This window comes from Ursus americanus, chromosome 13 (genome assembly GCF_024610735.1).
Source record: "Ursus americanus isolate L20-20 chromosome 13, mUrsAme1.1.p, whole genome shotgun sequence".
NCBI lineage: Eukaryota > Metazoa > Chordata > Mammalia > Carnivora > Ursidae > Ursus > Ursus americanus.
Genome location: NC_142139.1, coordinates 70,306,803 through 70,334,212, shown reverse-complemented (window position 1 = coordinate 70,334,212; position 27,410 = coordinate 70,306,803). Strand labels below are relative to the sequence as shown.

At 56.3% G+C, this 27,410-nt stretch overlaps 2 protein-coding genes across 3 annotated transcripts in view; one reads left to right on the top strand and one right to left on the bottom strand.

The window, feature by feature from the left end:
* The window catches only part of BMP1 (bone morphogenetic protein 1), a 42,125-nt gene extending 34,823 nt beyond the window's left edge, over positions 1–7,302 (top strand). The window contains exons 17-20 of one of the 2 annotated variants that reach the window (XR_006775641.2): positions 2,057–2,184; positions 2,548–2,761; positions 3,284–4,250; positions 4,391–4,518. Coding sequence is in view for 1 of the 2 variants with exons in the window: in XM_045774029.2 (XP_045629985.2) it covers positions 2,057–2,184; positions 2,548–2,761; positions 4,391–4,641; positions 6,579–6,713 (728 nt within the window). In the remaining variant the exon portion in view is untranslated. Of the gene's footprint in view, positions 1–2,056; positions 2,185–2,547; positions 2,762–3,283; positions 4,251–4,390; positions 4,642–6,578 lie in introns of those variants that run through there. The other variant, XM_045774029.2, reaches the window with a different exon arrangement.
* Positions 7,303–12,438: 5,136 nt separating this feature from the next.
* Positions 12,439–23,706, bottom strand: PHYHIP (phytanoyl-CoA 2-hydroxylase interacting protein). The gene is made up of 5 exons (XM_045774129.2): positions 23,430–23,706; positions 19,680–19,873; positions 18,284–18,458; positions 16,258–16,375; positions 12,439–14,577 (listed from the first exon to the last, which is right to left on the bottom strand). Exons 2-5 carry the CDS (start codon positions 19,842–19,844, stop codon positions 14,043–14,045), a joined length of 993 nt encoding a protein of 330 aa, XP_045630085.1. The 5' UTR covers positions 19,845–19,873; positions 23,430–23,706; the 3' UTR covers positions 12,439–14,042.
* Between the last annotated feature and the right edge of the window lie 3,704 nt (positions 23,707–27,410).

Genomic DNA, 27,410 nt, shown 5'->3' with positions numbered 1-27,410 from the left:
GTACAAATAAACTTCCGGCTAACATAAACGGAATTGAAGCGCTCAGCAGTGACCCAGCGGACACTCAAGAGCTTCTGACCCCATCCCTTCAGGCTCCCAAATACGGAGTTCCTGACTCACAGGGCCTCCACGTCTTTTAGCTGGAGGGGACCTTATTTCGAGGTTGTCCAAAGTGCACTCTCTGTCTCTGTACCGTGTGAAAAAGAGCACATCGACACCAGCAAGGTAGCTGGGAGAGGGTTTACACTTCTGGGCAGCCGGCCGGTACGTCACGCCGAGTCCCTTTAGAAGCACCCCCGTGCCTCACTCACATGCTGGGCGAATTACAAGTCAGGATTTCCTGACTCCCTGCAGAGGGTGTGGTGCTGTGCGGAGTTCAGCAGGGGGCTCAAAAAGGGGGTCCCTCTGCCCCCGAGGAGGTTGCAGTCTAGCTGGGAGAGACATGGGCATGCCCACAGAAGTTGGAGGGAAGACCAGTGTAGAAATGGGGGACGGCAGTAAGCGTGGCAGTGGGGAGCCACAGAAGGGTGACGGACACAGTGCACAGGACCCACGTGGCGAGCCAGGGCCTCCACCTGCCTCCACGGGGGCCTCTGCACAGCCCGCCCGCTGCTCTCAGGGCCTCGTGGCTGTGCGTTTGTCCTGAGCCACTGACCACAGGCAGCCACCCGTCCCTTTCTCCTCCCCAGCCCACAGTGCACCAGCTGCCTGTTTTTCCCGGAGGGATCTGTCAGATTGGATGATAATAAATAATGAGCATCAGCTCTTAAATTTGTTTGGGAGGCCGTGCTTTCAGAAGCAGAAGGCAGATTGCAATGGATCGAGGAGCCATAAGTAGTGAGAATGGGGTGACAGCAAATTTTCTTGAAGGTCAACTGAGAAGGAAAGGAGAGAGGACGGGCAGCAGCTGGAGGGGAACACAGGGCCGATTTTAGGATGGGGCAAAGCTTAGTAAGGTCCACAGGCTGTCCGAGCCTGCACAGAGAGTGAGGGTGGGTAATCTGAGGTACAAGGGTGTCCAGCTGGTGGGTGGCAATGAGCTCCAGCTCACAGAAGCAGAGACACCTTCTTAGAGACAAGGAAAGGGGAAGGTGAGTTTGCCAGGAAGTTGAAATTGTTCCTACCTGAAGCCCTGATTTTCTCAGGGAGGCAGGAGGGGAGCTGGTCTTCTGGCGGTGAGGGGTTGGGAGTTGAGAGGGCTGAGGGTTTGGAAACATTGTTGAGGAGGTGAGAGGTGGAGCTGGTCAAAGACAGATCCAAGAGTATCAAGTGGTTTGGGTCTCCAGTGGTTGGGGCCGCAGATGGGGTTCTCCAAGACGGCATAGTAGGACAGTGTGTTGAGTAGCAGGGGTGATCGGCCACGTGGTCCAGCCAGATAGGGAAGTAAGTTAAGTCAACCAAGGAGGAAATAGTGGAAGAAACCAGGAGGAGTGAGGCCATGGAGGGCTCTCCAAAGCTGAAGAAGCAGTGTGGGGACAGTGAGGGCCTGAGCACCCTGGAAGAAAAGGAGGTGGTCACAAAGAGGTGATATTTGTAGCATGAGGAAATGGTGGGTAATGGCAAGGCCCAGGGTAAGGTCATAAGCAAGACCACCTCGAGAGGAAGAAGATAAGCACCAATAGAGCTGAGCAGAGACAGAGAGGCCAGCATGTTTGCTGATATCACCTAGGATGGCAACAGGAGTGGGCAGAGAACTGAGTCAGGTGCCAAAGTCTTCTGTGAATCTGGAGGTGTGGCAGGAGACCAGAGGATGACAGCATCGTGGAGGGGGGGACCAGATGGCCTCACAGATCCAGGGATCTGCACAGGGGCAGCTGTGAGGGTGGCTTCCGTGGATGCTGCCAGGCAGGGCCCCGCATGGAAGCCAGCAGCTAGATTTCCCCAGCTGTGGGTAATGGAACAGAAAAGAACTCATGTAAGCCTTCCATCCGTTGGCAGGTGAGGAACAAGAGAAAGAAGCAAGAAGGGCAGGAGGGAAGGGCTTTATTCCTTTCTTCACAGGGGGCACTGGAGCACCGGGGTCCTTGCTGAACCCCTTCCCCTCACTTCCCCACAGCCGGCTGTGACCACAAGGTGACATCTACCAGTGGCACCATCACCAGCCCCAACTGGCCCGACAAATATCCCAGCAAGAAGGAGTGCACCTGGGCTATCTCCAGCACCCCCGGCCACCGGGTCAAGCTGGTAAGGCGCCCACACCCCAGCCTGCATGGACGCCCCGTTCCTCTGTGCCATCGGGCTGCCGCCTATTTCCTGTCGGCTCCAAAGCCCTGGGTGACTCAGAGCGATGCGGACTACAGGCTGTTGGCCTGGCTGAGCCAAGGCTGTCACCCTCTGAGGATCCTAGTGAGACCCCCGTCTGGTCTGGAGAGAGGCCCTGCCTGTCGTTGCCCCGCCACCCAGGTCCTCTCCTTGCTTCCAGCTGTGCCACTGGCGGTGACCACTTCCTTGGGTCTCCAGGAGCTGGGGTCCGGAGGCCTAGATCTGGGGCCACCTGCTGCCTCCCCACCCCTTTTTGAATTTGCTGTCCTGCCTCGTGCCCTCCAGACCTTCGTGGAGATGGACATCGAGTCCCAGCCTGAGTGTGCCTATGACCACCTGGAGGTGTATGACGGGCGTGACGCCAAGGCCCCCGCCCTCGGCCGCTTCTGTGGGAGCAAAAAGCCCGAGCCCGTCCTGGCCACGGGTAGCCGCATGTTCCTGCGCTTCTACTCGGACAACTCAGTCCAGAGGAAGGGCTTCCAGGCGTCCCACTGCACAGGTGAGGCCGCCTCAGGCCAGGGCGCTGGGCAGCCAGTGCCCTCATGCTGTCTTGTTCTGCAGGCATCTGCTGGTGCTGGTCCCAAAGGCAGGCCCAGGCTCAGGAGGCCCATGGGGGGTGATGAAGAGCATGTGAAGGCACAGTTGGACCCAGCCTGCGGCCTGGGTGGAGAGAGACTGTGTTCCGAGGACCGGGCAGGGGAGCAGAGAGGGAGCGCTGAAGGGAGAGTGGGGGAGGTCCGGATTAGGGGCCGTGAAGTTGGAAAACAGAGGGCAGTGACGACAGTGGGTGGGGAAGCCGGGGATGGGGAGGGAAGCCCCAGAGTTCCCAGCGGTAGGACACTTGACCGCGCAGCAGCCCACCCACATTCCAACCCCCAGAAGTCACTCGTTCATTCATTCTGCAGATATTTATTAACACATGACATGTTTGAGGCAGTGTTTTAAGTGCTGGTCCCAAAAATGAAGCAAACATCTCGGCCCTAGAGGGGCTTCCTTAGTGATCCCTTGTCTGTTTATTCAGCAGCCCTTTACTGAGCTGTGGCCCCATGCAAGCCTCAGAGGGGCACATGGCGATGATCAGGCAGGAGCCCTTCCCCCACCCTCACTCCAGGAACTCCCAGTCCAGAGGTGAGCTGGGACGTGCACAGATAACCAGAGCATGAGACAAAACACGATAAGCTCTAGCTCCGAATGGGAGTTGGTGGGGTCATTCCAGACGGGGGAGGAGCCCAGGCACAGCCACAACCCCAGGATAACTCGGGGTGTATACAGATGACCGCAGATCATTTCGTTTGGCCTGAGCAATGGGTGTGTGAGGACAGCCGTGAAGTAGAAGCAAAACAGCGGCAGAGAAAGGCCGGAGCCCAAGGCTGGGGAGGCCTGGAACGTCAGAGCAGATGGGGGCTTCACAGGCTCCTTCTGGGTCTTGAGCCCCCTGTTGGGGCATCCCCAGGGCCGACGGGTGCACAGCCTCCCCTCTTCCCTTGCAATTCAGTTCCTGCCCCAGGTCCCATCCCACCCCCTCCCCACCCCCCAAGGAAACATAAGCACCAGGCGTCCTAGAGGCCAGAGGGCTTCCCGAGGAGGATGGACACTGATGGCCCTGTCCTGCATGCTCTCATTTGCCCCTCCCAGGAGAGGGTCACAGACTGGAGGCTCGGAACTCTCTCTGGCCCTCAGACCTGCTCTGTTTGGCCCACACTGTGTTTTTTGAAAATGTGAGCCAACATTTAAAAATCAAGAGTTTTCGCAGAAAATCCAGATGTAGTTCTGTCTGAAGAATGGAAGCTCTGGCAACGCAGGGCCCACATTCTTCCACAGCAGCCGTCAGTTGGAGCAAATTAGCAATGTCTTCTTCTGACAAGCGTGCCCTCCCCAGTGCCTCTGCTCAGAGCTGCCTGCCAGCCCCGCGTGTCCCCGGGCTTCTGTGGGCGTCGATCCAGAGGCGGGGCAGCAGAGCCGTCGTCGTGGGCCGCGTCCTGGGCCAGGTGCACACCTGCCCACCACCGGCCCTGCAGCCCTCCCCCGGGACCTCCATCCAGCTGGGAGGGCTCGGCGTGGTGAGGTGCAGCGCGGGGCCCTCGGCTGTGCTCAGGGAGCGCTGGCTGAGCTTGTTGTCCTCCCACAGAGTGTGGAGGCCAGGTGCGGGCAGAGGTGAAGACAAAGGATCTCTACTCCCACGCCCAGTTTGGCGACAACAACTACCCTGGGGGGGTGGACTGCGAGTGGGTCATCGTGGCAGAGGAAGGCTATGGCGTGGAGCTGGTGTTCCAGACCTTTGAGGTGGAGGAGGAGACAGACTGTGGCTACGACTACATGGAGCTCTTCGATGGCTATGACAGCACAGCCCCCAGACTGGGGCGCTACTGCGGCTCAGGGGTGAGACCCCACCCCCAGCGCCCATGTGGCCGTGCCTCGGCAGGTGTGGGGTGCCAGTGTGGGTGGTAGCACAGGCCCGGCCCTTCGCAGGAGCCCGGAGACCCGGCCGGGTGGGCAGCTGCTCACGGAGGCCCGCCCTGCCCCAGGCCATCCCCACCCAGGAAATTCGGTCCTTTTTTGGCCAACACTGTGGTTTCTGCGGCCTTGGGACAAGCCCTGCCCTGACCCAAGCCTGCTCAGCACTAGTTTAGTTGGACCTACAGGGTAGCTTGCATCTGGAGAGGAGGATGGAATTCCCTCTGCCCCCCTCACCCCTAGTTCCAGGCCCAAGGCAGCTTACCAGGGCCGAGGGTCAGGGGCAGAGGTTGGGGCAAGAGCCAGGAAGCCTGAGCCGAACTGTGCTAACCAGTCGTTCTGGCTGAGCCATAAAAACACCCTCGTCTCATCCACTGCCAGCTTCTCTTCTTGGTGGGAAGCCAGCTGCTCCCAAAGCCCTTGGTGCTACTGTCCCAGCAGATGCTGAGCGCTGCTTCTCAGTCTGTAAAAATGGCGCTTCCGGAGGCAGTGGGCAAAAGTTCGCTCAATGGGGTCTTAACTGAGGCCACGGGAAAACCACAAAGGTGGATTTTCCTCTCAGTCAGAGCTTGTGGCTTCTTTTGTTTTTTTCTTTTGTTTGTATGAATCCTTTCCCCCTTCAGAGAACATCATCTTCCCCTCGCCATTATACATGGGTGTGCACGCACACACATAGCATTACACACGGGCACATGCATACATACACACACACACACACTCACACACACACACACGCCCCCCCTCCCATCGCCTCCCTGGTCCCTCACCTCTCTCGTGGCCATGCTCCAGGGCAGCCTGGGCGCCCTAGGAAAGGTTAAACTTCCCAGAGCTGCAGCATCTGCTGGACCCAGCGTTAGCGCCCTGAATGCACCCGTAGGGCAGAACTTCAGCCTCTGTAGGCCTGGGACAGGGTGGGGGGTGGGGAGGTGAGGCAGGAACAGAGCACGCAGGCCCGTCGCCTGCCTGGCTCACCGCTCTGGAATCCCCTGGCTGCTAGGCCGGCACCCCCTCATCACTTTGCCCTCTGTAACTGCCTCAATCTGGCACATTCCAGTGAGCCGCACATCAAATCCGGTGTCCCCAGGTGGCTTCTTCCAGAGACTTCCACCAGGCTGGAGCCAACGGGAGGGAACCTGGGGAAGGAACCCAATCCCGTCAGGGCTTCCTGGCAAGGTTGCTGGAAATGTCCCCAAGGTTCTCGGAAATGATGCTTTCTATGGCCTGAGAGCCAGGGCATCTGTGTGCCGATGCTCTGCAGGTAGCTGTCACTCCAAGGGCCTGCACACAGCGGTGAGGAGAGGCTTGCAGGAGCCTAGGAAGGGGCATCACCTGAAGCTGACCATGGCCAGAACTGGGGGAGGACACGAGGGGAATGGCCACATCTATGCCTGGGGAACCCAGCTATCCTGTCTTCTCCAGGAGACAGCTGAGACAGTGAGAAGGCAGCCTCTCAGAGAACCCACTCCCTTTGCAAAACCCTTTCACAGCCATCCTCTCATGTGTCCCCCCCAACCTCCCCCCAGCCCTTCTAGGCTTGGAGAGCAGGGAGCATTCACTCCCATTTGTCCTTGAGGGAAGTGAGGCCCAGAGAGGCGCAGTGCCTTGCCGACTAGCTGGTTGATTGCAGCACTGGGTTTAGAATGAATTGTGACTCTGAGATAAAGACAAGCTCCTCTATCCCCTGCTTTCTTCCCTCCTCCAGGCACCCCCTTAAACTCCTGCTGGCGTTAGTCTTTCCCCTGCTTCAAGGGGCTGGGGGAATGTGGTGAATGCCTGGGAGCTGCCCGCCTTCCTTAGAGCTGGGCATCCTGGGGGGCAAAGACAGCGGTCTCAGTCTCATGCCTGTCCCTTTCCTCTGTCAGCCTCCTGAGGAGGTGTACTCAGCGGGAGATTCTGTCCTGGTGAAATTCCACTCAGACGACACCATCACCAAAAAAGGCTTTCACCTGCGGTATACCAGCACCAAGTTCCAGGACACACTGCACAGCAGGAAATGACCACTGCCCTCACGTGGGGGTGGGGACGGGAGGTCTGCTGCCCTCAGTCACCTGGACTGCACAGCGGGAGGTGGGCAGGAGGTGGGCACCCCGTCCCCGTCCCCCAGGCGCCAGGACCTGCAGGCCGACGGTCCAGGTGAGGCTGTCCTCAGGAGGCAGGGGAACTGGACTCCTTCATGATCCCTTCCTCTTTGCCCCCGCCAGAGCAGGGGGGCCAGGGCCAGGGAGCCAGAGCTTTCACTGAGACACTTGAAGTGGCCATTCCTCTCTGGGGGCCTGGCCCAGTGGGGAGAGCGTCTGTCAGCAGACCCGCCCATCTCCCCTGCCCTCTCTACACGCTGTATTGTGTATAGCCGGTGGCATATCTTCCTTGAAATGTACGTTTCCCACCCCTTCTCCAACCTCGATTCGGTTTTCTTAAGCCCCCACTTCCCCACATCCTGGGGCGTGAGTTTCCATATGAGTCCCACAGGAGCCACAGTGGGGAGATGCAGGGGAGGGGGTGGGGAAACAAGACAGGGCTTCTCTCAGGCCCAGCGGCTGGTCAGCCACACCAGGGCACCCCAGCCAATAAACGGAAAGTGTTACAGCCAGTATCTCATGCCAGATGCTGTCTGGGACGTGGGGGAGGGGTGGGGGGTGGGCATCTCGTGCCAGATGTGCAGGCTTGCTGTGTCTGGGACTGGCCCACAGCCAGGACACCTGGCCTCGCTGGCTGCCCTTCCGTCCCTCGATTCCAGGACCCCTGAATCACACTCGGGCACACACAAACACAGCCGCCTCGCACACTTCAGCCTGTAGGCGTACAGCATACACGCAGTGCTCATAGCCCTCCCACACAACGTGAGGAGCGGAACATTCTGTAAAGACGCTGTTTGGGGGCGGGGAGGGGGAGGTATGTAAAAGGGGATAGGCATGTGTCTGTCCAGCTGGTGTCCATCCGCGTTTTCTGTCTCTGTCTGGGGAAAGGAGTGCGTGGGCTGGAGGGTGTCCCGGGGAGCCCACCATAAGCCAGAAAACTGGCATCAGCAGCAACAGATCCACAAACTGGCCCTGAAAGTCTGCCTTCCTGAAGGCCAAACACTGAGTGCTGGCCCCTGCGGGTCGTTCTCTTCTCATGGAGACAAGAGCCAGACACTCAGCAGCCACTGAGCAAACATTCCAGCCCTGGCCCCCTCTCCCAAGGCTGTGTCTTGTCTGGCCTCCTCCTTCCTGCCATTGCCTCCTCCCTCCCCGGCCAGCAGTGAGGCCCAGACCTGTTTCCTAGAGGCCCGGAGGAGAGAGGTCACATCCCTGCTCCCTCCATTCAGAGGAGCCTCTCTCCCCCCTTTCTCTTCATGGATCTCAAGGCGAAAGAGAGCAGAGAGAGGACCTGGGTTCTTCTGCCTGGGCTGGCCACTCCCATATTTCAGAGAGAGCCAGGCATCCTGCTCCCGGCCCTGGGGCTCCCTGAGATCCTTCAGTGGGTCTGTGGGTCCTTCACTGGCCTCGAGCCCCTCCCCATTGCAGAGGCGCGTGTTGTGCCAGATGCTATCTGGACGGTGGGAGGGGACCTCCCCCAGGCAGCCACAGAGCATGGTGCGCCCCAGATGGGCCCTTAAGCAGAATGCAATCGTGGAGACCAGACACATGGCTGGCATCCGATGTGTAGGCAGGACCCTCTCCTTCCAGGAAGCCAGCCTGCTCCCACTGTCAGGCTGCAGCTTTCTCGTCTGGTCCTGATGGCAGATGAGCCCTTGAGGTCCTGCAAGGGAGGGGGTGATGGCCTGAGGGGTTATTGCCTATTACTCCAGTGAGGTCACAGGCTGTGACATCATAGCCACCGCTCCCTGCCTCCGCCTCCTCTGACCTCGGTGCTCAGGACAGCCTGGAGGCCATGAGCTGAATGGAAAGGCCCCCAAACCATTGGAGCTGCCTGGGCATCTCACCCAGACACTTTGCCAGCCAACTTGGCATCAGCTTCTCCACAGCAGAATTTGTAGTCAGTGGTCACGGCTTTGCTCACCAGCCCTCCAGCTTCATCTGAGGCTCAGAGGACCATACTCCCAGTTACGAGCCACATGTCCAGAAGGGGCCAGGATCCTAACCCCATGCAGACTTAAGGGCTCCAGCCCACAGAGAGTAGCCGGTCCTCCACCCCGAATCAGGGCGCTATGAACAGCATTGCCACAGCCAGAGGCAGCTCATGCAGCCGCCTCAGGCCCTTGTCCCAAGACTCCATCCCCACCGTAGGCTCAGAGCCCTCTAATGATGCAGGGACTGTGCTGGTGGGACCCCCCTTGTCTGCCCTGGGCCCATCTTCAGAGGCTGCCTCTGGGAGATGGAGGCTGCCCAGGAGCTGGGTGCAGGCCACTGTTACATATTCTAGAACTTAATCAATGCAGGTGCTCTCAGAGCCCCACCCACCTTCGCCTTCTGGCTGCTTCAGGGTTCTAGGCTAGACCAACTGCAGTGCGGCTCGCTGCCCAGCGGCTCAGCTGACTCCACGTCAGAGGAAGGGACCCTTGCTCCTACAACTGTCCGCAAGCCCCCGGGGTCCTGCGTGCATGGCCAGGAGTGGAAGAGCTGGGATGGACCTGCCCCAGACTGCGCGTGCAGGTTGAGAGAAGAGCACGCCCTAGAGCTTCAGACTCCTGCCTCGGGGAGCACCTTTCTAGCCCACAGAGGCCGGCACAACAGCATTAGCCCAGCAGGCAGGAGACATGGCTCTGCCATCCATTGTCCAGTGGCACCGGCCAGCTGAGTCCTCCCTGGGCCTCTGCTCCCCAAGCCTCTCCCCTGTCCCTGGCAACCCTCCCGGCCACCGCTGAGGTGGACAACAAAACCCAGGGTCTCGTCTCCAAGCAGCCAGAGGGCAGGGTTCCTCAGCAGTGGGGGGCAAGTGTGGCTCAACTGTAGGAGAAGGAAAGTCAGATGCCCTGCCCCACCATTTTCCTCCTTCTCTTTCCTCCTTTTCCCTTCTCCTCCCCCTAACCCTATATACTTCTCTGTCATGAGAAGGTCAAAAGCTTGCATGCAAACATAGCCGGTTTCGAACACAAGCTCTACCATTTGGTGGCTGTGTGCCCCTGAGTGAGTCATTTAACTTCTCTGAGCCGCTCAGTTTCTTCATCTAGACACATGGAATGACAACACCTTACGGGTTTCAAGGAAACAGTGAGATGCTCTTTGAGGAGATCCTGATACAGTGCCTGGCAAATAGGAGGCTCTCCTTAAATGGGCCTTCTTTTCCTTTCCTCTGCCAGACAGTTTTCCAGTTCCTGGACTACTCTCTTTCTATGCAAAAAAAGAAACTTCTGGGTACACTAGTTTCCAGTCGAGCATTCGGAGCTTGGGGCAGAAGCATTCCTGCCAGAGAAGGCCATGCTTAGCCCACAGCAAGGCGGGGCTTGCAGGGCAGCAGGAGACATTTCTGGCTAGCTGGTTGCCTTTCTGGGCACCTCCCAAGTCACACCCTGTGCTTGACTGTCCCTACACACAGGGCTGATTCTAGAATCGTGAAAAGATTTGCTGCTCCAGTTTGCAAAAATAGTAGTGTCTGACTTGGGGAGTGGGGAGAGGGCAGCCAGATGTTTTCCCCAGAGAGCCACGAGTCAGCCCCCCCAAACCCAGCCTCCAACTGACCAGCCTGCTTCTCCTGCTCCAGCCTCCTCCCAGCCCCACAGCCTCCCCTCCCCCATCTCAGGAACATCTGGTTCCAATCTCCTCCAGATGCTGTGGCCAAGCTGTTTTATGGCCAATCACCTCAGCTCAGCTTCCTGAAGGCCTCCCTCCATTTGGGGGAATGGTCCCTCCTCATGCCTTTTTTGGGACCCCAGCCACCTTTTTTCCTAACATGGAGAAGAGACACATGCCAAAACCATGCAAAACTGTGAGGGTCCTCAGAGCTGGCACCTCCCTGCCCACTACCTTGGGGAGACTGTCATCCATCCAAGGTGAAAAGAAAGATGCTGGCCCAATAGGGAAGGAATGGGCGGAGCAGAGAGACAGAGACAGATTGTTGGGGGGCATGAGGGCATGTAGCCGTGCGTATGTGTTGTATCTGTGTATTTGTGCCCACACAGAACACCCCACGTGTAACCTGGAAGCACCCCTTGGTGGCCACTGCCTCGTTCTCCCTCCCTGCCTGCACTGGAGCAGGGCTAATTTGGGGCCCCTTGGCTGGACAGTGGCAGCTTCAACCCAGGGTTGTCTCTCACCTTGTGGCTCTCGTGGCCGTGGCAGCCAAGTGTGTCTTCTAAATCCAGTCTAGGGAGGTGGTGTGTGTGTGCGTGTGCTCGTGCTCGCGTGCGCACGTGTGCACGATCTCATTCGCACGTAGACCTCTCTCCCTCCACCAGGTCAGATTAGAGGGACACAGGCCAGAAGGGACCTCAGGGCAGATTCCAGCCGGTGCCCTGACCCAGCTCTGACAAGTGCCTCCAGCAACCAGAGAGCAGAGCGGCCATCTGGAGAGAGCAAGGAGAAGCAGGCTCTCTGGAGAAACCTGTCTGCGGCCCCACCCCCACCCCCACCTCCGTTCGCTGCCATCATCCCCCACAAAGAGGACACTGGGAGCCAATCTTTCCCCAAGAAACCCAGAGGGTTCACAAAAGGAAGACTAAAGCCTGCACCTCTGAAGGATTCTGAAAGCCCCTCTGGGGTGGGGTGGGGTGGGGTGTCCTGACCAGAGGTGAAAGGATGGGCCCTAGAGGCCCTTCCCCATCTGGGGAATTCTGGACACCCAGTGCTGCCCACTGTTCTTTAAAAGAAAGCTCCTTGGCATTTATGACTCCACAGCCCCCCCTGGTGTTATTCAGGATCAAGGCGCAGCCTTGGTCAGCCAGAAGAGATGAGGGGAGACCTTTGAGAGAGAGGGCTGCGTGTTGAGATCCGCCTGCCAATGTCTTACTGCTCAGGTGGCCTGGCATACGCTAGGGGAGACAGGACAGTGGAATAGGAAGCTTCCAGCTTTTGAATCAAATCCAGGCACTGTTGCCTACCAGCTCTAAGACATGGGCAAGCCTTTTAACTTTTTTGTGCCTCAGTTTCTTCATCTGTTAAATGGGAATACTACAGCACAGGGCCATTGTGAAGCCTACATGAGCTGATGTGTGTGAAAGCACCTGGCCAAATGTCTGGCCCATAGTAGGCCCTCAGGAATTGGTCGTTTGCCCTTCAGCTTTCCCCTAGCCCAAGGAGGCTGTGCCCCAAGCTCTGGATGACACATGTTCATTTGGTCCTGAGCCAGGCAATGTCAGTGAGGTGACTCTAATTTTTCTGGAGCTTTTCTACTCGAGCAGAGGATCCTTTTAATAAGTCCATAATAATAGATGCAGAGGTGACTCAGATCTGCAAATGAGGAGCCCTGCTGGGGAGGGGACAGTTGGGCTCTGGGGGAGGAAATTCAGCAGCATCTGGGTCTGACGCAGTGGCAGGCTGCTGCATTGGGAAGGGCTCCAAACAGGGGACCTTGGTTAGGTCTCCTGATTGCCACAGTTTCCCTTCTCAGCGGCCTCAGTTTCCCCTTCTGCAAAGTGCAGGGTAATACCAAGAGACCTCCAGAGTCCCTTCCAAGCTAGAGATACGGTTCTGCTTTCTGAGCCCTGCCTCCCACAGCCAGATTTGGAAGGCCCTTGGAGACAGTTCCAGATGTCTGCTCCTGGGGGACATCCCCAGTTGAGTTCCTCTGTGATTGTACAACTTGCCTACCCCACCCGACCCAGAGCTCAAAGAGAGTCAGGGCTCTCAGGCCATGGTGGTTTATTGATGCACGTTGCAAGCACAACACAGGCGGGCGTGCCCCCAGCTCAGGGCAGACACAGGGCCGGGGGAGAGCAGGGGGCCACCCCCCACAGCAACGCAGTCAGCAGAGGCGGAAAAGGCCTAGGGGCCCATGTCCTCTCCCCCATGCATCTCCCAGGGACCCCAGACCTGCTCCATGCCACAGAGACATCTGACCACCCCACTCCCTGTGGCTACACAAGAGGCGACCAGCTGTCCCACCTGCGCCCTTACTGAGATATGGCCTTGTTGGCCTTCTGGCCCGTTCTGTACTTCACTACGGAAATCTGGCTGTCACTGTGGGGGCTGCTGTCCTCTGCCTGACATCACCTCCACCAACCCCCCCGGAACAGCTAACCGCCTCCATCCACACCTCCACCCGCCCACCGACCTGGTTCGCTTATCCCAGGAGTCCACCCTCACCACCCTCATGACCTGTACCAAAGTAGGAAATAGGCGAAAACGCTGGGAGGCCCAGGAAGACTTCTCCAAGAACTCCCCAGGAAAGGGGCTCTCCGCCAACAGGCTCGCAGTGGGGAGCAGACAGTGCCATGGGCAGGGCGTGAGGTGCGGTGGCAGGGAAGCCACAGTCCAGATCACACGCAGGCACGGTGCAGTCACGGTGCCGTGGCAGAGAGAGCGAGCAAAGCGCACAGTCAGGCAGGGTGCCAGGGCTCTTTGGAGAGCCCTCGATTCTAGTTCCACACTGGGTCCCCTCGGGGCAGGAGGCGGCCCACTTCCGGTTGAGAAGGCGGACCTCTGGGTCTCAGGGGTCTCTGTCCCCCTCCTCGACCCCAGTGGCTGCCGCCGCAGACCTCAGTGCTCGGAGCAAGGGAGAAGGGACGCTGGGTATACATCATCTCCAGACGAGAAAGGAAAAGTCCCAACAGCCCAGAGCCCCCAAAGCCAAGAGGAAAAAGAGGTCCCCTTTCTAGAGGGCAGGTGGAGAAGGGGAGGGGCAGCACTCCCCATGCAGGAAGAGGGTGCTGGGGGTCAAGGAGCAGCTGGGGGTCAGAGCGGTGCAGGAGACTATGTATAGAGGGAAAGGGCCAGGCCTGGAGTGGGAAGCCCCCCCCCCCCCCCGGGGGCCGGCACAGAGGGGAGGGGTATTCTGTGGTTGGCCCTGAGTGGGGTGGGCGGGGCTAAAGAGCAGCACCCCTCAGCTCTCCTCAGCGCCTCTGGGGGCGGGCAAGCAACACGAGGGCTCTGGCCCGGGGAGGCGGCTCAGCGAACGGTCCCCAGGCTGTAAGTTTCCATGAGGAGGAGGCCAGGATGAAACAAGAAACGGCAGGACAGGGAAGCCAGGAATGGGGAAATCTCCAGAAATCTACCCTCCTTCCACCAACCTACGGAGGCTAAGAAGCTTACCAAGTCCACCAGCGTGAATAGGCCACGCCTACCAAGGGGACGCCCTCTGCTGCAGCTACGGCCAAGGGGTGGGAAAGGGGGAGGCCATGGGTGGAGGGAGCGGGGGGCAGGGGAGAGAAAGCCAGCTCCCTGAACCTATGCCGCCCATCGCCACCCCGCCTGTCACCTCTCCCTAGCCCCTCGGCCCCGCAGGAGTCCCTAGCGGCCCACACTGATGTTACAGGTCTTGCAGCTGGGGTCTTTCTTGGCGTCAGCAGTGGACAGGCTCATGAGCTGGTGCCCGCTGATCTCCCCCAGGGTGCCCAGGGACAGGTCAACGGGCTCGGTGTAGATGATCTCCAGGATGAGGTCCTGGGCATGGCGGAAGATCAGCTCCCCGTCCTCCACGCTGCAGGTCAGGAACTTGTTGCACGCAATGTCCAGGAGGGGCAGGCGGTCACGGCAGAAGCGGTCCCCCAGGGAGCCCTTGGGGGCCAGCACCAGGATGGCATAGTGGTAAGCTGTGTACATACAGTAGAAGTCCGCAAAGTAGAGGTTGGTGCTGGGGTTGAAAAGGCGCTGGGCAGGGATCTGGAAGCGCCAGCGGCCGTAGGGGGAGTCCTGAGGAGGCTGGCCTGTGTTGAACTCCGTGTTGCAGCTGAAGAAGACTCCGTGGAGCATGCCGCTGGTCGGGGAGCCATGGCTGCCGCTGTTGTCCTTCAGGTAGGGCTGCAGCATGTTCCCGCAGTGGGTCCTACCCACCCCAGGGGAAAAATGCCAAGGGGGAGAGAAAATGCCGCTGGTTAGCTGGGCTGAGGCTTGGCTGCTGTGTGAGGTTGAGAAAGGAGCCAGCGCAGCTCCCAGCTCTCCCACCAGCTGCCGCCTCCATGAGTCGCAAATAGAACATTCCAGAATGTGAGAGCAGGGAGAGCCCTGGAGATGGGATGATGCAACCCACTCCTTCACAGAGGAGAGGTCTGAACCTACCACTCCCCATCTTAAAACCCTTTGATGGAGCTTTCATGAAAAGCAAGGCCATCAAGATCTGGTCTTTCTGACCCCACCTCCCCCCATCCCCACACCCACAAGTAACATCCTCCAGCCACACGTGAACCCCAACTTTCCTGCCTCTGTGCCTTTCCAGTGCTCTTCTCTCTGCCCGGACTGCCTTTCCCACCTCTCTACCCCGGGCCCGGCAAACTCCTAATCATCCTTCCAGGCCCAGCACAGGTGTCCCCTCCTTTCCAAAATCTTCCAGGAACATCAGGCACTTGTATGCAACAAAACTTTGACTGCCTACTGTGTGCGGACACTGAATTTTACCCAACAATCACATGTACTCTTTACATTCCATCTGTCTGTACTGTCCGGCTGATAGACTCTGAGGTTCTCAAGAGGGGGGCTCCGCCCTCTATTCATCTTTATATCCTGGCACATATGGGTGCTTTTGTCTCTTGCTTGCTTGCTGATAGAGGAGCTGGAACTGGGCCAGGGTGCTCACCACTCACCTGGCTGCCTCTTTTCTTTAGTACAAAAACCGAAGACCCCACTAGTTCCCTTCTCCCCGGGGCAGGGTGGGAGGATCCAACCCCAGCTGAATGCAGTGACAAAGACAGTAAGACTAGCAGGTTGCCCCAGCCCAGCCTTAGAAGGGTATGGACTTGGGTCGGTGTCAGCAGGCCCGGGGAGGATGGGCAGCCCCAGCCCCAGCTTCACCCTTGCCACGTCCTGGATGTCCCGGGTGACTGGTGACTTACTGGCTCTCTGTGCCTCAGGCTGCCCATCTGTAGGCTGGGCGGGTTGGACCAGGTCATCAGCTAGATGAAATATTTTGGGATTACAGAGCCCCTCTCGTTCTTCCCCAAAGGATATTACACATAGGCAGTCGATAGGCAATGAAACTGAAGCTGCTCCAGTTGAATGATAGGTGTGGGGTCCACAAAGCCTCACCCTAATTTCCTTGACAACCCCTCAGTATCCCCCCAAAATGCCCTGAGACACCTCCCTGGAACCTCCAGGCTCCGCAGCACACCATTTGAAAATTGTGACTGTGTACAGAATCCTCTCACCCTGTGCTCCCCTCACCACCTCCCCCTGGGGCCCAGGGCCTGAACTGGAGAGACAGCTGACCCTTGGCATTACAGTGAAAGAAACTGTCCCAAAGGAGGAGCAAACCCAAGATCTTGTTCACCCAGGCCAGTTAGCATGGTTCCCCCAGGCAGCCCCATCCCAAGAGCCCTCTGCTTCCCTGGAGCCCCATCCCAAGCAGCCAGCTGTCCCCGCAGAGCCAGCGTGTGATAAGAGGCCATAGGGACTCCGTAGGAGGGTCTGGCAATGGACAAGGTGGGCGTGACGTCAGACAGCCAGGGCCGTCCAGGCAAAGAAGAGCCAGGGAAGGACGTGAGACCCAGGCGGTGTGGGGGCTGTGCTGTACCTGGCGTGCTGGAAGTACTCCTTGTGGTGGTTGCGGTAGAAGACAGAGAAGCGGAGCATGCGGCCTGCGATCTGCTCGGCCTTCTCCTGCAGCTGGGCCAGGTGCTCCTTGGCATAATCTGCAAGAGTCCAGGCCGGTAAGCCCAGGGCCAGGCTGGGTATCACAGCCTCATCCCCCCACACTCACCCACTGCACACACAGTATGTCAGCCCACCTCCGTCCTCAGAGCAACAGGCGACACCAGAAGTCACGGCAGCTTGGGCCACATGGGAGCAAGCCAGGTAGCCCAGCTGGGAACATGGACAGCCGGGTGCTGTTTGTCCTCGTCACCTCTGCACTCTCACTGCCAGAGGCTCAGGCTCTCTGAGTCAGAAAGGGGCAGGGGCTGCCCAGTTAGACAATCATGCCAGGGGCCCCAGGAGCTGTGATCCCTGGCCATCCTCATGTGAAGAAGACCAGCAAGCAAAAGAAGGATTGAGAGGGGAGAATTTGAGGTCCCCTAGGGTGAGCATCCCAAATCCAGCAGGTAGGAGGCCGTCCATAGCGCCCACACAGAAGCCAGTTGTCATTATAGGTGGGGGCTCATGAGGGGCCTGCGGAGCGTGACGTGACTGGGTAGCCAGAGCGGGGTCTGAGACAGTGACTGCTTCGGCACCCCGGGAGAAGCAGGGAAGGCCGGAGACAGTATGGTGAGACCGGACACCTCCCAGGGCTAGGGCCAGAGTCTGGGGTCCTGGGGCCCAGGCGGGGCTGCTGCCAGCCAAGACAGGGCCTTTGTACAAATTGGAAAAAGGTGCCCTTTCCTCCTTGCTGATGCAGTCCTGACCAGGGTGCTGGGTTTGGCAAGAGTAGTGGGGACTGGACTGCAGCCATCCCCAGCTCCCCAGTTTGAATTAAACTCCCACTATGGGTGGAGTTCTGGGGTAAACCAAGAGGCTTTCCCCACAAGGAGTGGGAGCACCTCCAGGGTGGGGTTCTGTAGCCGAGCTAAGACAAAGCACAGCTCGAAAGAGAATGGCAACTCAAGGAGACTTAGGGCATGGGCCTTGGCAGGGGATGGAGCCGGCAGCCTCAGAGGCCCGGGGCTAAGAATGTTCCCTGTGCCTTCCTTGTAACAGAGAGAGATCTCGAGCAGTTCTCACCGTGGACACCAAAAGAGTGGACTATTTGTGGGGCAGATCCTGGGTCATCCATGACCAGGTACACATAAGCCTGGTGCTTGTTCGTGCTGGAATTTGCCAACTAAATTCTGCTAAGAGGATTTGCAGGACCCCTGAATAGGGGTCATGTTCCCAGGCTACGTGGAGGCTCAAGAGGAGCAAGTGGGATTATTACTGACTGACTGTCCATTGACCGACGACGGATAAACAAAGTGCGGTCTACAACATACAGTGGGATATTATTGAGCCTTAGAAAGGGAGGACATTCTGACACATGCCCCACACAGACGAAGCTTGAGGACATGATGCTGAGTGAAATAACGGAGCTCATGCTCCAGTCACAGAAGGACCGTGCCGCAGGATTCCCCTCACAGGAGATACCGAAGTTACAGAGACAGAGAGGGAAGTGGTGTTTGCCCGGGGCTGGAGTGAGGAGGGAAGGGGAGCTGTCATGCAGTGGGTATAGAGTTTCAGTTTGGGAAGATAAAAAAGTTCTGGAGATTGGTTGCACAACCACTGCGAACGTACTTACTACTACTGACCTGTACACTTAACTGGTGACAATGGGAAATTTTGTGTCATGTATATTTTACATGACAAAACAGTGCGCTTGCCCCAAGCCAGAAAAGTAAGCGCGTCGCTGTTCGGAAGCGGTGGAAGTGGCGTTGCCAACAGGACTAGCGGGGCTGACGTCTGCCTCCTGTGTCAGACTGCAGGCTTGTGGGGGGGGGGGCGCCTCCCCGACAGCCGTAGCCTGGTGCCTGCATTCCACAGGTGTTCATAAGAGTCTGCTGGCTTAAGACGAAGCCCCCTCCCGACCCTAGCTAAGCCAGATGTGTCAAAGCAGCAGGACAGCAGGGCCTCACCCCCCGTGCAGAACTCGACCGTCTCGCTCCAGCCGGACACCAGGTACTCCCCGTCACTCTGCTTCACGGCCGTCTGCACAGCCACACTGTACTCCGTGCGGGGGCTCAGGAACCAGTGGCCTCTCACCGTCATGGGCAGTGGCACGGCCTTGGCCACAAGCTTGGTGGGGACATCCTGAGAAACGGGATGCAGAGAGCCAAGAGTCAAACCAGGGGTCACGTCCAATCTTGGCATTCTGCCAGACCTCACACTCCCCACATGGTCCCTAGGCTGCCTGAGGAGGGCCAAAAACTCAAAGATTGAATGGCTCGGTGCCCTGGCCACCATTTTCCTGCGGAAGCAAGCGGTGGCCATTGGGAAGGCCATACAGATACCCCCCAGCCTCCGGCCCTCTGTAACGCCCCCTGATGCCCGTTCTCTTGGGAACTAAGGAGAAAGGCCACGGAGGTGGAGGCCGAAAAGTTGAGGGCAGCGAGACCTCTGTTTTCGAGGGAGACTTCGAGAGCTCTGCACACTGCAGTGCCGTCTCCACGGCAACGGCAAATGCTGAGAGCCAGGGAGGAAGGGAAAATATGCCTTATTCTTTGGGGGGGAGGGTTAAGGGGGTGGTGTTGAACATTCACGTCACCGTGGCAACTGGCCTGCCAAAAGACACCCAGATCGGGAGAGCCAGTTCCAGAGAGAGAGGGTGAGTAACCCACAGGATGCAGTCGTCGTGGGAACCAGCTCCTTCCCACCTCACTCTTCCCCCTTCCTTTCTGCCAGCTTGAGGAGCTGGGAGCCTTCTTCCCACCCACCCCCACACCGGCTTTAACCCAGGGAAAGGACACCCCAGCCAGCAGAGGACTCTCCCATGTTGCTTTCCTAAATCCAGCCACCATTAGGCCAGAGGGCCAGGGGCAGAGAGGATCACAGCAGCCTAAGAGGGGTCAATGAGGACCAAGCAAAGGGCCCTAGCCCTCCCATGGCCCATGTTGCCCACACGGTCAACAACAGAGCTGCTTCGTGAGTCGGGGGCTTTGTCATACCCTGAGACGCCAGCCCCAGGTGTGATGTCTGTGACCCCCCTCAGGTTTTCCCACCCCCTCTGAAGCCCCAGTCATGACGCCGATAATGGTGTTCACGGTGGCTGGGCCCCAAGCCAGACAGCACGCAAACATTACCTCACTGAAGCTTCTCACAAGCCTGCGGGGGCTGGCGTTATTATTCCCTTTTTACCAGTGAAGGAACTCGGGCTCAGTGAGGCTAAATAACTTTCCTAAGATTACACAGTGAGAAGAGCCTGGGTTTGAACCAGGCCTGTCTGACTCCCGACGATCACCACCACTGCACCACTACCCTGCCTCCTTCAAGGAGGGGTCTGAGCAAGAGGCCCACTGGGCACCCTCCACTCACTCGGTGCTTGAACTTGTTGGAGTTCTTGTTCTCCTTCTTGTTAAGATCAATGAAGTAATGGGTGACCCTCTCCAGGTCACTGTTCTCCATGGCCCAGGAGATGCGGAAGGAGTCACAGGTGATGTTGTTGACTTCGATGCTGTGGGGCGTGGACAGCAGCTCCATGCTCCCTTCTGGCTTGGCTCCTGTGGGGACTGAAGGGAGAGGAAGATTTAGCCCCTTTCTCCCCACCAGAGATTTCTGGAATGCCTTGCTCCCAACCTCCCTTGCAAATTGGAACCTTGGGGATACACTGATTGCACCTGCCTCATCAAATCAGATGGGCAGAGTGCATGGGAAGATGGAGGGGTAGGACCAAAGGTGGGATGGGGTGTCCCCCCTGCGGGGGCTCTTGGCTCTCTTCAGAGGGGTCTGCAGAGCAGACGGCACCTGACAGGTGGCAGAGGCAGTGGGAATGCTGCAAACGCCGGGCAGGACAGATTCACAGCAGATGGAGACGAGGAGGGGGGCCCTCAGCCAGCAGGCGTGAAAAGAGAAAGGGGTGGGGTGGAGAGAACTGTACGAGGCATGTAGGAGAGACAGGAAGCACCCACTGAGGAGACCGGTGTGAGGGTTGAGGCAGGCAGAGGGCCCTGGCTGCCAAGAGGCCAAGGGTGCCAGGTCGCTCAGGCTCAGGCCTCCCTCCTCCCCCGGGGTGACTCCGGGAGGGTCGCCGAGACGCAAGGCTGGGAGTCCAAGCACCACGGAGATGCACGTGGATACACCGGTGGCAGGAGGGGGCAGCATGGGCCACAGCTCTTCTTCCACCCCTAACTTTTCAGCCATCACTCTTTCCTTTCAGCTGATCCTCTGTTGCTTGACGCATTTGAATAATTCGTTTTACCTCTGACAACTACGACAGGCCAGTATGTGATGATAATTGCCCAGGCATCACCTCATGCAAGCCTCACCATAGGTAGGTACTACTATTGTCCCCACTTCACAGATGAGTTCACTGAGGTTTGGGAGGTACTAGGGTGCCAAAGTTCATGCAGCGAGGAAGTGATTTGAGCTCATGTCTGACTAGAGCCCAAACTCGTTATCATTAAGCAAACGTTGTGTCCCCTCGTGTGAGTGTGTATGTGTGTGAGTGTGTGCGGGGCACGTGTGACGTGTGGCACGTGTATATGCGTAGGTGCACATAGTTTTGTTGCTATTTATTTTTCTTCCTTCTATCCTTCTATCCCCCCTTTCAAGTAACTACATATCCTCTCCCCTTCCTCTTCTCTCAGCCCTTCGCTTCCCCCGGGGCTGCTGTTCCAGGTATGAAAGGACCACACCATTGGCACTCACCTGTGCTTTAGCTGGGAAGAGCTGACTCTGGCCTTGACTGTGACCCGGCTCAGAGCTCTTGGGAACAGAGTGGGAAGGGAGAGGGAGGGGGGCGGGACTGTCTCTGGGTCAAGAACATGAACGTGGGTTGGACTTGCTCCCGGGCATTTGCTTAGTGCCCAGTGGAGCTCGTGCTTTCCCAGTTCATTCTCAAGCCCCGTCCCAGCACACCTCAGCTTTCTGGAATGTTGTTTCCTCTTCTCCCCCTTCTGCTTCTTCTCCTCTCTTTTCCCAGGCACGAAGGGTGAGGGTACCTTGTGCCTTTGAAAGCAGGTACTTCTATTTATAGCTTCCAGAAGATCCAACCCACACTTGCCTGTCAGTTAAGCTTGTCGTGGAGCCTGGTACCTCTAAATTCATCTGTGGGCTGCCTACGTGGCAGGCACAGGGGGAGGGATACGGGTGATGACCTTTACCTGTTCCAGGGTGCCCCCTGAGCCTGTGTTTCACCTTGGCTTTCTACTAAAGTATGAGCCTGCCTGTCGTGAAGTTCAGCCCAATGTCAGTGGCTTGTGAGCAGGGAATCCCATGGTAAACAAGCATAGGGGTGCTACAAGGTCCATTCAAAATAAAGCAGAATAGGACTGGGAAACAACTGTATGATAATAAACCAGTTTATAATTCATGGGGACAGATGTGGAGACTTGGGGAGTTGCCATCCTCTGGGCTCCCGGTGAGGAGCTCCCCAGGGAGACACACACACACACACACACACACACACACACACGCCAACATGACACACCAACACAGACACACTCCCACCCCAGGGAGGGCCTGAGTGGCCACCTCCCACCCACAGCAGATTCAGTCTATGCCTACCCCACAGGTGGGCACCTGTTCCTGCCTCTGTACTCCTCTCCTCAGACTCTCCCCCACAGACAGGGGCAGCCATGTTGGGGGGGGGACTCCAGGACCTGGCTCATCCTTTCCTTTCTACAGTTCTAGAAGAGCTGAGATGACTCCCCCATGCTAGCTCGGGAGAGTGGCCATGAGTGACACTTGGGAGAACAGCAAAGCCGGGGTGGACCAAGGGTGGGTGTGAGCCCCAGTTCTCCAAGTCCAGGTGACTGGGGAAGGTCCGGGTGTGAGGGACAGGTTGAGACAGCACCTGAGAAACACCCACACTGCTAAGACAAGCATTTACACACCCACACACAGGCAGGCACATGAGTGCACATGCATACACACACACGCACACATGCACCGAATGTGCCCACCCACACCTGCCACACAAGGGCTGCACACACCTCCTCAGACATTCTTGGTCCCACGCACACACCCACGCACTCCAGTGCCTCTAGCACCTTCCACGTTCTAAGAATGTCCCACAGTTTTCCCTCTACAAGCTCTCACCTCCGCACAGACCCACACAGGTTGAAGTCCACAGGATCATGCACACACATATGCATGCGCACCTTCTCGCAAGCCATATTTGGGGAAAAAAGAAAGCCACAGGCGCCAACATGCACGTGGGCTACCTCCACAGAACGCATGCAACCCATACGCCGGCTTGCACACACATGTACACTCACGCGCACGTCAACCCCTGCCCGGATTCCGGTACTCTCTCTCAAATCGTCTCCAGGCTCAAAGAGCCAGACTTTGAAAATGCGGTTTGTCCTAGCCACACTCTGCCAGCCCTGGTCCTCCACATGCCAACAGGTTTGCACACCTACGTGGGTCTGCCCACAGACAGTGGCTTCTGCCCACACTCCCCACCTACCTACCCCTTTCTGCTCTGGAGTTGCCCCTCCCCACATAGAAACCCTTCGGTTACATGCACTCCCTCCGTCAACATGTACTCCCACACACATGACAAGTGATATGTCCACCCCATAAATATACTGCCTCACACTGCCCCCACCCACATAATCCAGAGGCTACTCAGATAAGTGATCCCCCCCCCCCGCAGCTCACGTGTACAAGAAACATACGTCCCTAAACATGCCACCCGGCAGTGGAAACCCACACAAGAGCCTAAGTGCGTGCATACAGAAGGATCTACGCAAGCAAACCTCCAGTTTCCTCGCAAGCATGCATACGTGCCATACACACCGATACCCCTTGCCCGTGCCCCTTCAGGAAAGCCACCCGCGAGCCAGGGGCAAGTCTTCCCCCACCCCACTGTCCCTGTTGGCACCGCTGACTGCAGCAGAATGGTCACGGGGTGACTAACTGTGGTGCCCCCGGGGACTGGATCCAGCTGTTCATCCCTTTGCCAAGGCCCTGGGGGACAGGGGACAAGGTCGCCGGCCCTGGCAAGCCAGGTGGGCACCGTGGGCAGTGGCAGGCCCCTGGTGCCCCCAGCTCCTAGCCCCTTGCCACCTGAGTCCCTCTCAGAATTGACAGCAGGATGCTCTGGGGAGGAAGGGCACTCACCTGGCTGCACTGGGCTCTGCAGAGGAAGACCTGGAAGGGAGGGAAGGGAGAGACCTCTGTGTGGATGTGCTCTCCCCAGGGAGAGGGGCCGTGGCGACGCCTGGGTCACAGGCAGCGGCGCTCGCAGGCTCCTCTCGCTCCTCTCGCTCCTCTCGCGCCTGCCGGAGAGGCTTCTTCCATGCCCCGCAGGCAGCTCCTGCCTGGTTCTGCAGCGCACCGCTGCTGCCCCCAGAGAGGCGATGTTCCCAGCCGGGCGCGAGGAGAGGCAAGAGCGAAATCGAAGCAGCGTGGAGGAGAGAGAGAGAGGCAGAGAAGGCGAGAAAGAACGAGAGAGCCAGACCGAATCTGGCTCCACCAATGGGATCAGTGGCTGCCCAGCGTCAGGTGACAATAAGCAAGCTTGGTCCCTGCTCGCCTGGGCTGGTGGGAGGGGAAAGGGCAGAGGGTCTCCCAGGAAGCTCTGCTAATGTCCTCAGAGACAGCGGCGGTGGCTGCCACTTTCCCCCCATTCTTCCAGGACAAGCTACCCTCAGAAGTCCCTCCAACACACCTCTACTCAGAAATCTCTCATTTGAATGCAGCCCCCAAACTTTAGAATGCTGGGAGAGGGGTGGGGCTGAGCCCAGAGGCTTGGGAGCCCCCAAACAAGGATTCTGACTGGGGAAAGGTAAGGGGAGCTGTGAGAGGAAAGGGTCCAGACGGGGTATGGGGGGGTTCCGTTTTCAGTCTGGATTCTGTCCTCGGGGACTTTGGCTGATCCATGGCTCCATTTTCTTACCAACTCTATCAAAAGATATTAGACCTGCAGATGATCCCCGATCGTCTAGGGAGAGTCCTTGGGCTGCTGGGGTGTCCCCAGGGAAAGGAATGAGAAAGAGAGAGGTTGTGGGGCAGTGAAGGGTGTGCAGAGGCAGGAAAGTGGGGGTGGGAAGAACACACAGAGAGCTTGGAGTGTTCTCATCCCAACCAACCATCTGGGATAGGTAGAATATTATCTGCTCTCTTATTGACAGGCAGCTTTTCTACCACCAAGCGAAAACCCCAGGGACGCCACTGTGAAGAGCCCTCAAGGAAATTTGAATCAAAAAACAAACAGTGACAAAGAGTATGCACAGTGTGGAAAAGCATGGGCTTTACAGCCAGACAGATACGTTTAAAATTCCTGTTCTATCACTTTCTAGCTGGGTGATCTTGGACAAGTTACTCAACCTCTCAGAGCTTCGACTTCTTCATCCGTCAAGTGAGATAATAAATGAGAAATTATGTAAATCACTCAGCTGTGGGCCTGGTACACAAGAAGGGCCCAGTGACCCATCAGAACTGTTGTCATTGCTATCATCAATAGCGTCTGCCTGCAAGGAGCCCATGGTCTTTTGTGGGGGGGGGGAAGATGGACATAAAGAACAAGAAATATACAACTAAATTGCAGGGTACAGATAAGGATTCAGAGAAGGAGGAGTCAGAACCAACCTGAGTACAATCAGAGCACAGCCAAGAGGGGACTGTGGAAGCAGGAGCGTGGTGGGGGGGGGGCGTGGGGAGGGCTTGGTGCAGGGGCAGCGGATGGACCTCTCAGGTCCTGGCTGAGGGCTCAGAGTGCCATAGAAGGCAGGAGCTGAGTGCAAGGGACACTCACCGAGAGGGACTTGGGGGCTGCAGACATCGGCAGGCAGCAAAGGTTAGAGGAGGTGAAAGTGGACAGAACGTGAATATTTTACAGAAAGCAAAGACAAGCAGAAGCCAATCCTTCCCTAAATGGGTGTGGAGAACCTAAGCAAGTTTGGTCAGATCCTGAACCACAGAATGCAGTGTGGTGCGTTAGGCGGAGACAGCATTAAGCACTCCCTTGGCCAAACATAAGCAGATCCCTCCCCTGGAACACCTACACTGAGATGTTGCAATTCTGAAGGGACGCAAAACGTAATCTCATGGTTATGGCCAGCACCAGACATCTGGACCAAAACCTGGCCTTACAACTATTTACCTGAGGTGTGAGGGGTGGTGTGAGGAAAAGACAGGCTCTCTGGACTTGGTTCCCCCCTTAGAAGGAAGACGTGTCCTAGCACACCTCTGCCTCCCACCTTCCCAGGATAGCACGCGGAGCACGCATGAGATCATGTGTCCCAAGGGTGAACGGTAGCCATCTGAATGCGCTTTTGTGGACTGTGTGATAGCCTCAGGTGAAGGCACAGACCCTCTCAGGGCTGCGGCTGCTTCCTGCCTCTGAGGACTTCTCTTCAGATCACATGAGAAAACACATGGTAAGAAGAACGCTTAACAAGCCAAATAGAGCTAACTCTGTATGAAACCAGACAACCGCCAAGATGCCCTTCTGCTGCATTTTTATTTTTAATACCTTTTTATTACACAAGGAATACATGATCACTATAGAAAGATGAGAAATTTTAATTCTAAAATTGAAAAGAGAATTAAAATCATCCATTTCCCCCCACCATTCATATATATATATTTTATTAACAAAAATAGAAAGTGAAAACACTGTTTTAAACCCTGCTTTTTTTCACTTACCAATACCTTTTCTGCTCATTACCTAGTCTTTCTCCAGTATTGTTTTAAATAGCTGTGTGTGTTCTATTGTCACGTCATACGCCAATCCTCTACTCTACTGTGATTATTTTACTTTTTCTCCATTCTAAACAACACTGCAATGGACATTCTTACAGCAAAACTCTGCCCCCACCTTAATTATATCTCCAATAAAATATTCAAGGGTATAGACCTTATTTGGATACCGACTTAAACTGTTAAAAAAAGAAAACCCTATGTGACAATTGGGCAATTTGAATATTAAGAGGGTATTTGATAGTATTTAAGAATGCTACCCTGATAATGATATTTTATGGTTATTTTTAAAAAGAATATCCTTCAGAGATACATACTATAATATTTATGGGTGAATGACATGATATCTCTGACCTATTCAAAAATAATCTGGAGGGGCATGGGATGGATAGGTGAAACAAGATTGGCATGGGTAGGTAATTGTTGAAGCTGGGAACTTGGGGATCCAATAAGCTATTGTCTGCATTTTTGTGCATGCTTGGAAGTTTCCATATTTAATATTATATCTAGGGTATGATTACAATAATAACAAAAGCTATTTATTGTTGTTGTTGTTATTATTATTATTATTAATTTTATTATTTTATTATTAAACACCAAGACCCTAGGCATGGGATTCTCACCACAGCCTTGAGAGGTGGATCCATCAACCTTATCTTAAAAGGGTTGGTGGTGGGAAATGAGACTCAGCCGATGAGAGGCAAAACTAGATTCAAATTCAAGTCTGAGTATAAGGACTGGGTCCTTCATGGTAGAAGGACATAGAGCAAATATAGAGTATGAGGCAACAGATAGGGGCTGTAAGAGAAAAAGACCTACGGTCTTAATATTGTTTGTGAATTCTATAGACTCAAAATGTTTACGTGTATTTCCTCATGGTTGAGCTAAATGAGGGGATCTCAAGGGCCAATGAATACAGACACATCCAGACAGCTCATAAAACCCACTTTGTTCATTTACGTGTGTTGGCAATGACAGCAATGGGCAGTGAAGAACTGTATGGATTTCTCAGTGCTTATTTGCTTTATTGTTTTGAAATTTTGTTTATTCCTCTAACAACCCTTACTACTTTGAACATTTAAAGTTTTTTAAGCTGTTTTTTACTTAAATATTTAATAATTTTAAGACTGGAAAAATCCTGAATTATGTTTAAGCACACACAAAAGCTATAGAAGAGGCACTAATGAAATGTTGGAGGGGCAAAAAGAAACTTCAAGGGACAAAGACTAAGAACAATGAAGAAAGAATCCCAAGCTCATGGAGAAGTGGAAGGACTGATAGGATGAATCCATGGCACTGGAACGGTCACCGAGCTCTGCCCGAAGCGGAAGAGCACAATGCAGAAGCTATGGAATACCACTGCGCGCTTCCTGGCAAGACACCAGGGACAAGACTTAG

Excerpts from the sequence above, each read along its gene's own strand:
- PHYHIP (XM_045774129.2), bottom strand. The coding sequence starts at position 19,844 with ATGGAGCTGCTGTCCACGCCCCACAGCATCGAAGTCAACAACATCACC. Across the intron at positions 18,459-19,679 it reads CCAACAAGTTCAAGCACCGA|GATGTCCCCACCAAGCTTGT; the intron begins GTGAGTGGAGGG and ends CCCGTTTCTCAG. Across the intron at positions 14,578-16,257 it reads GAGTACTTCCAGCACGCCAG|GACCCACTGCGGGAACATGC; the intron begins GTACAGCACAGC and ends TGGGGTGGGTAG.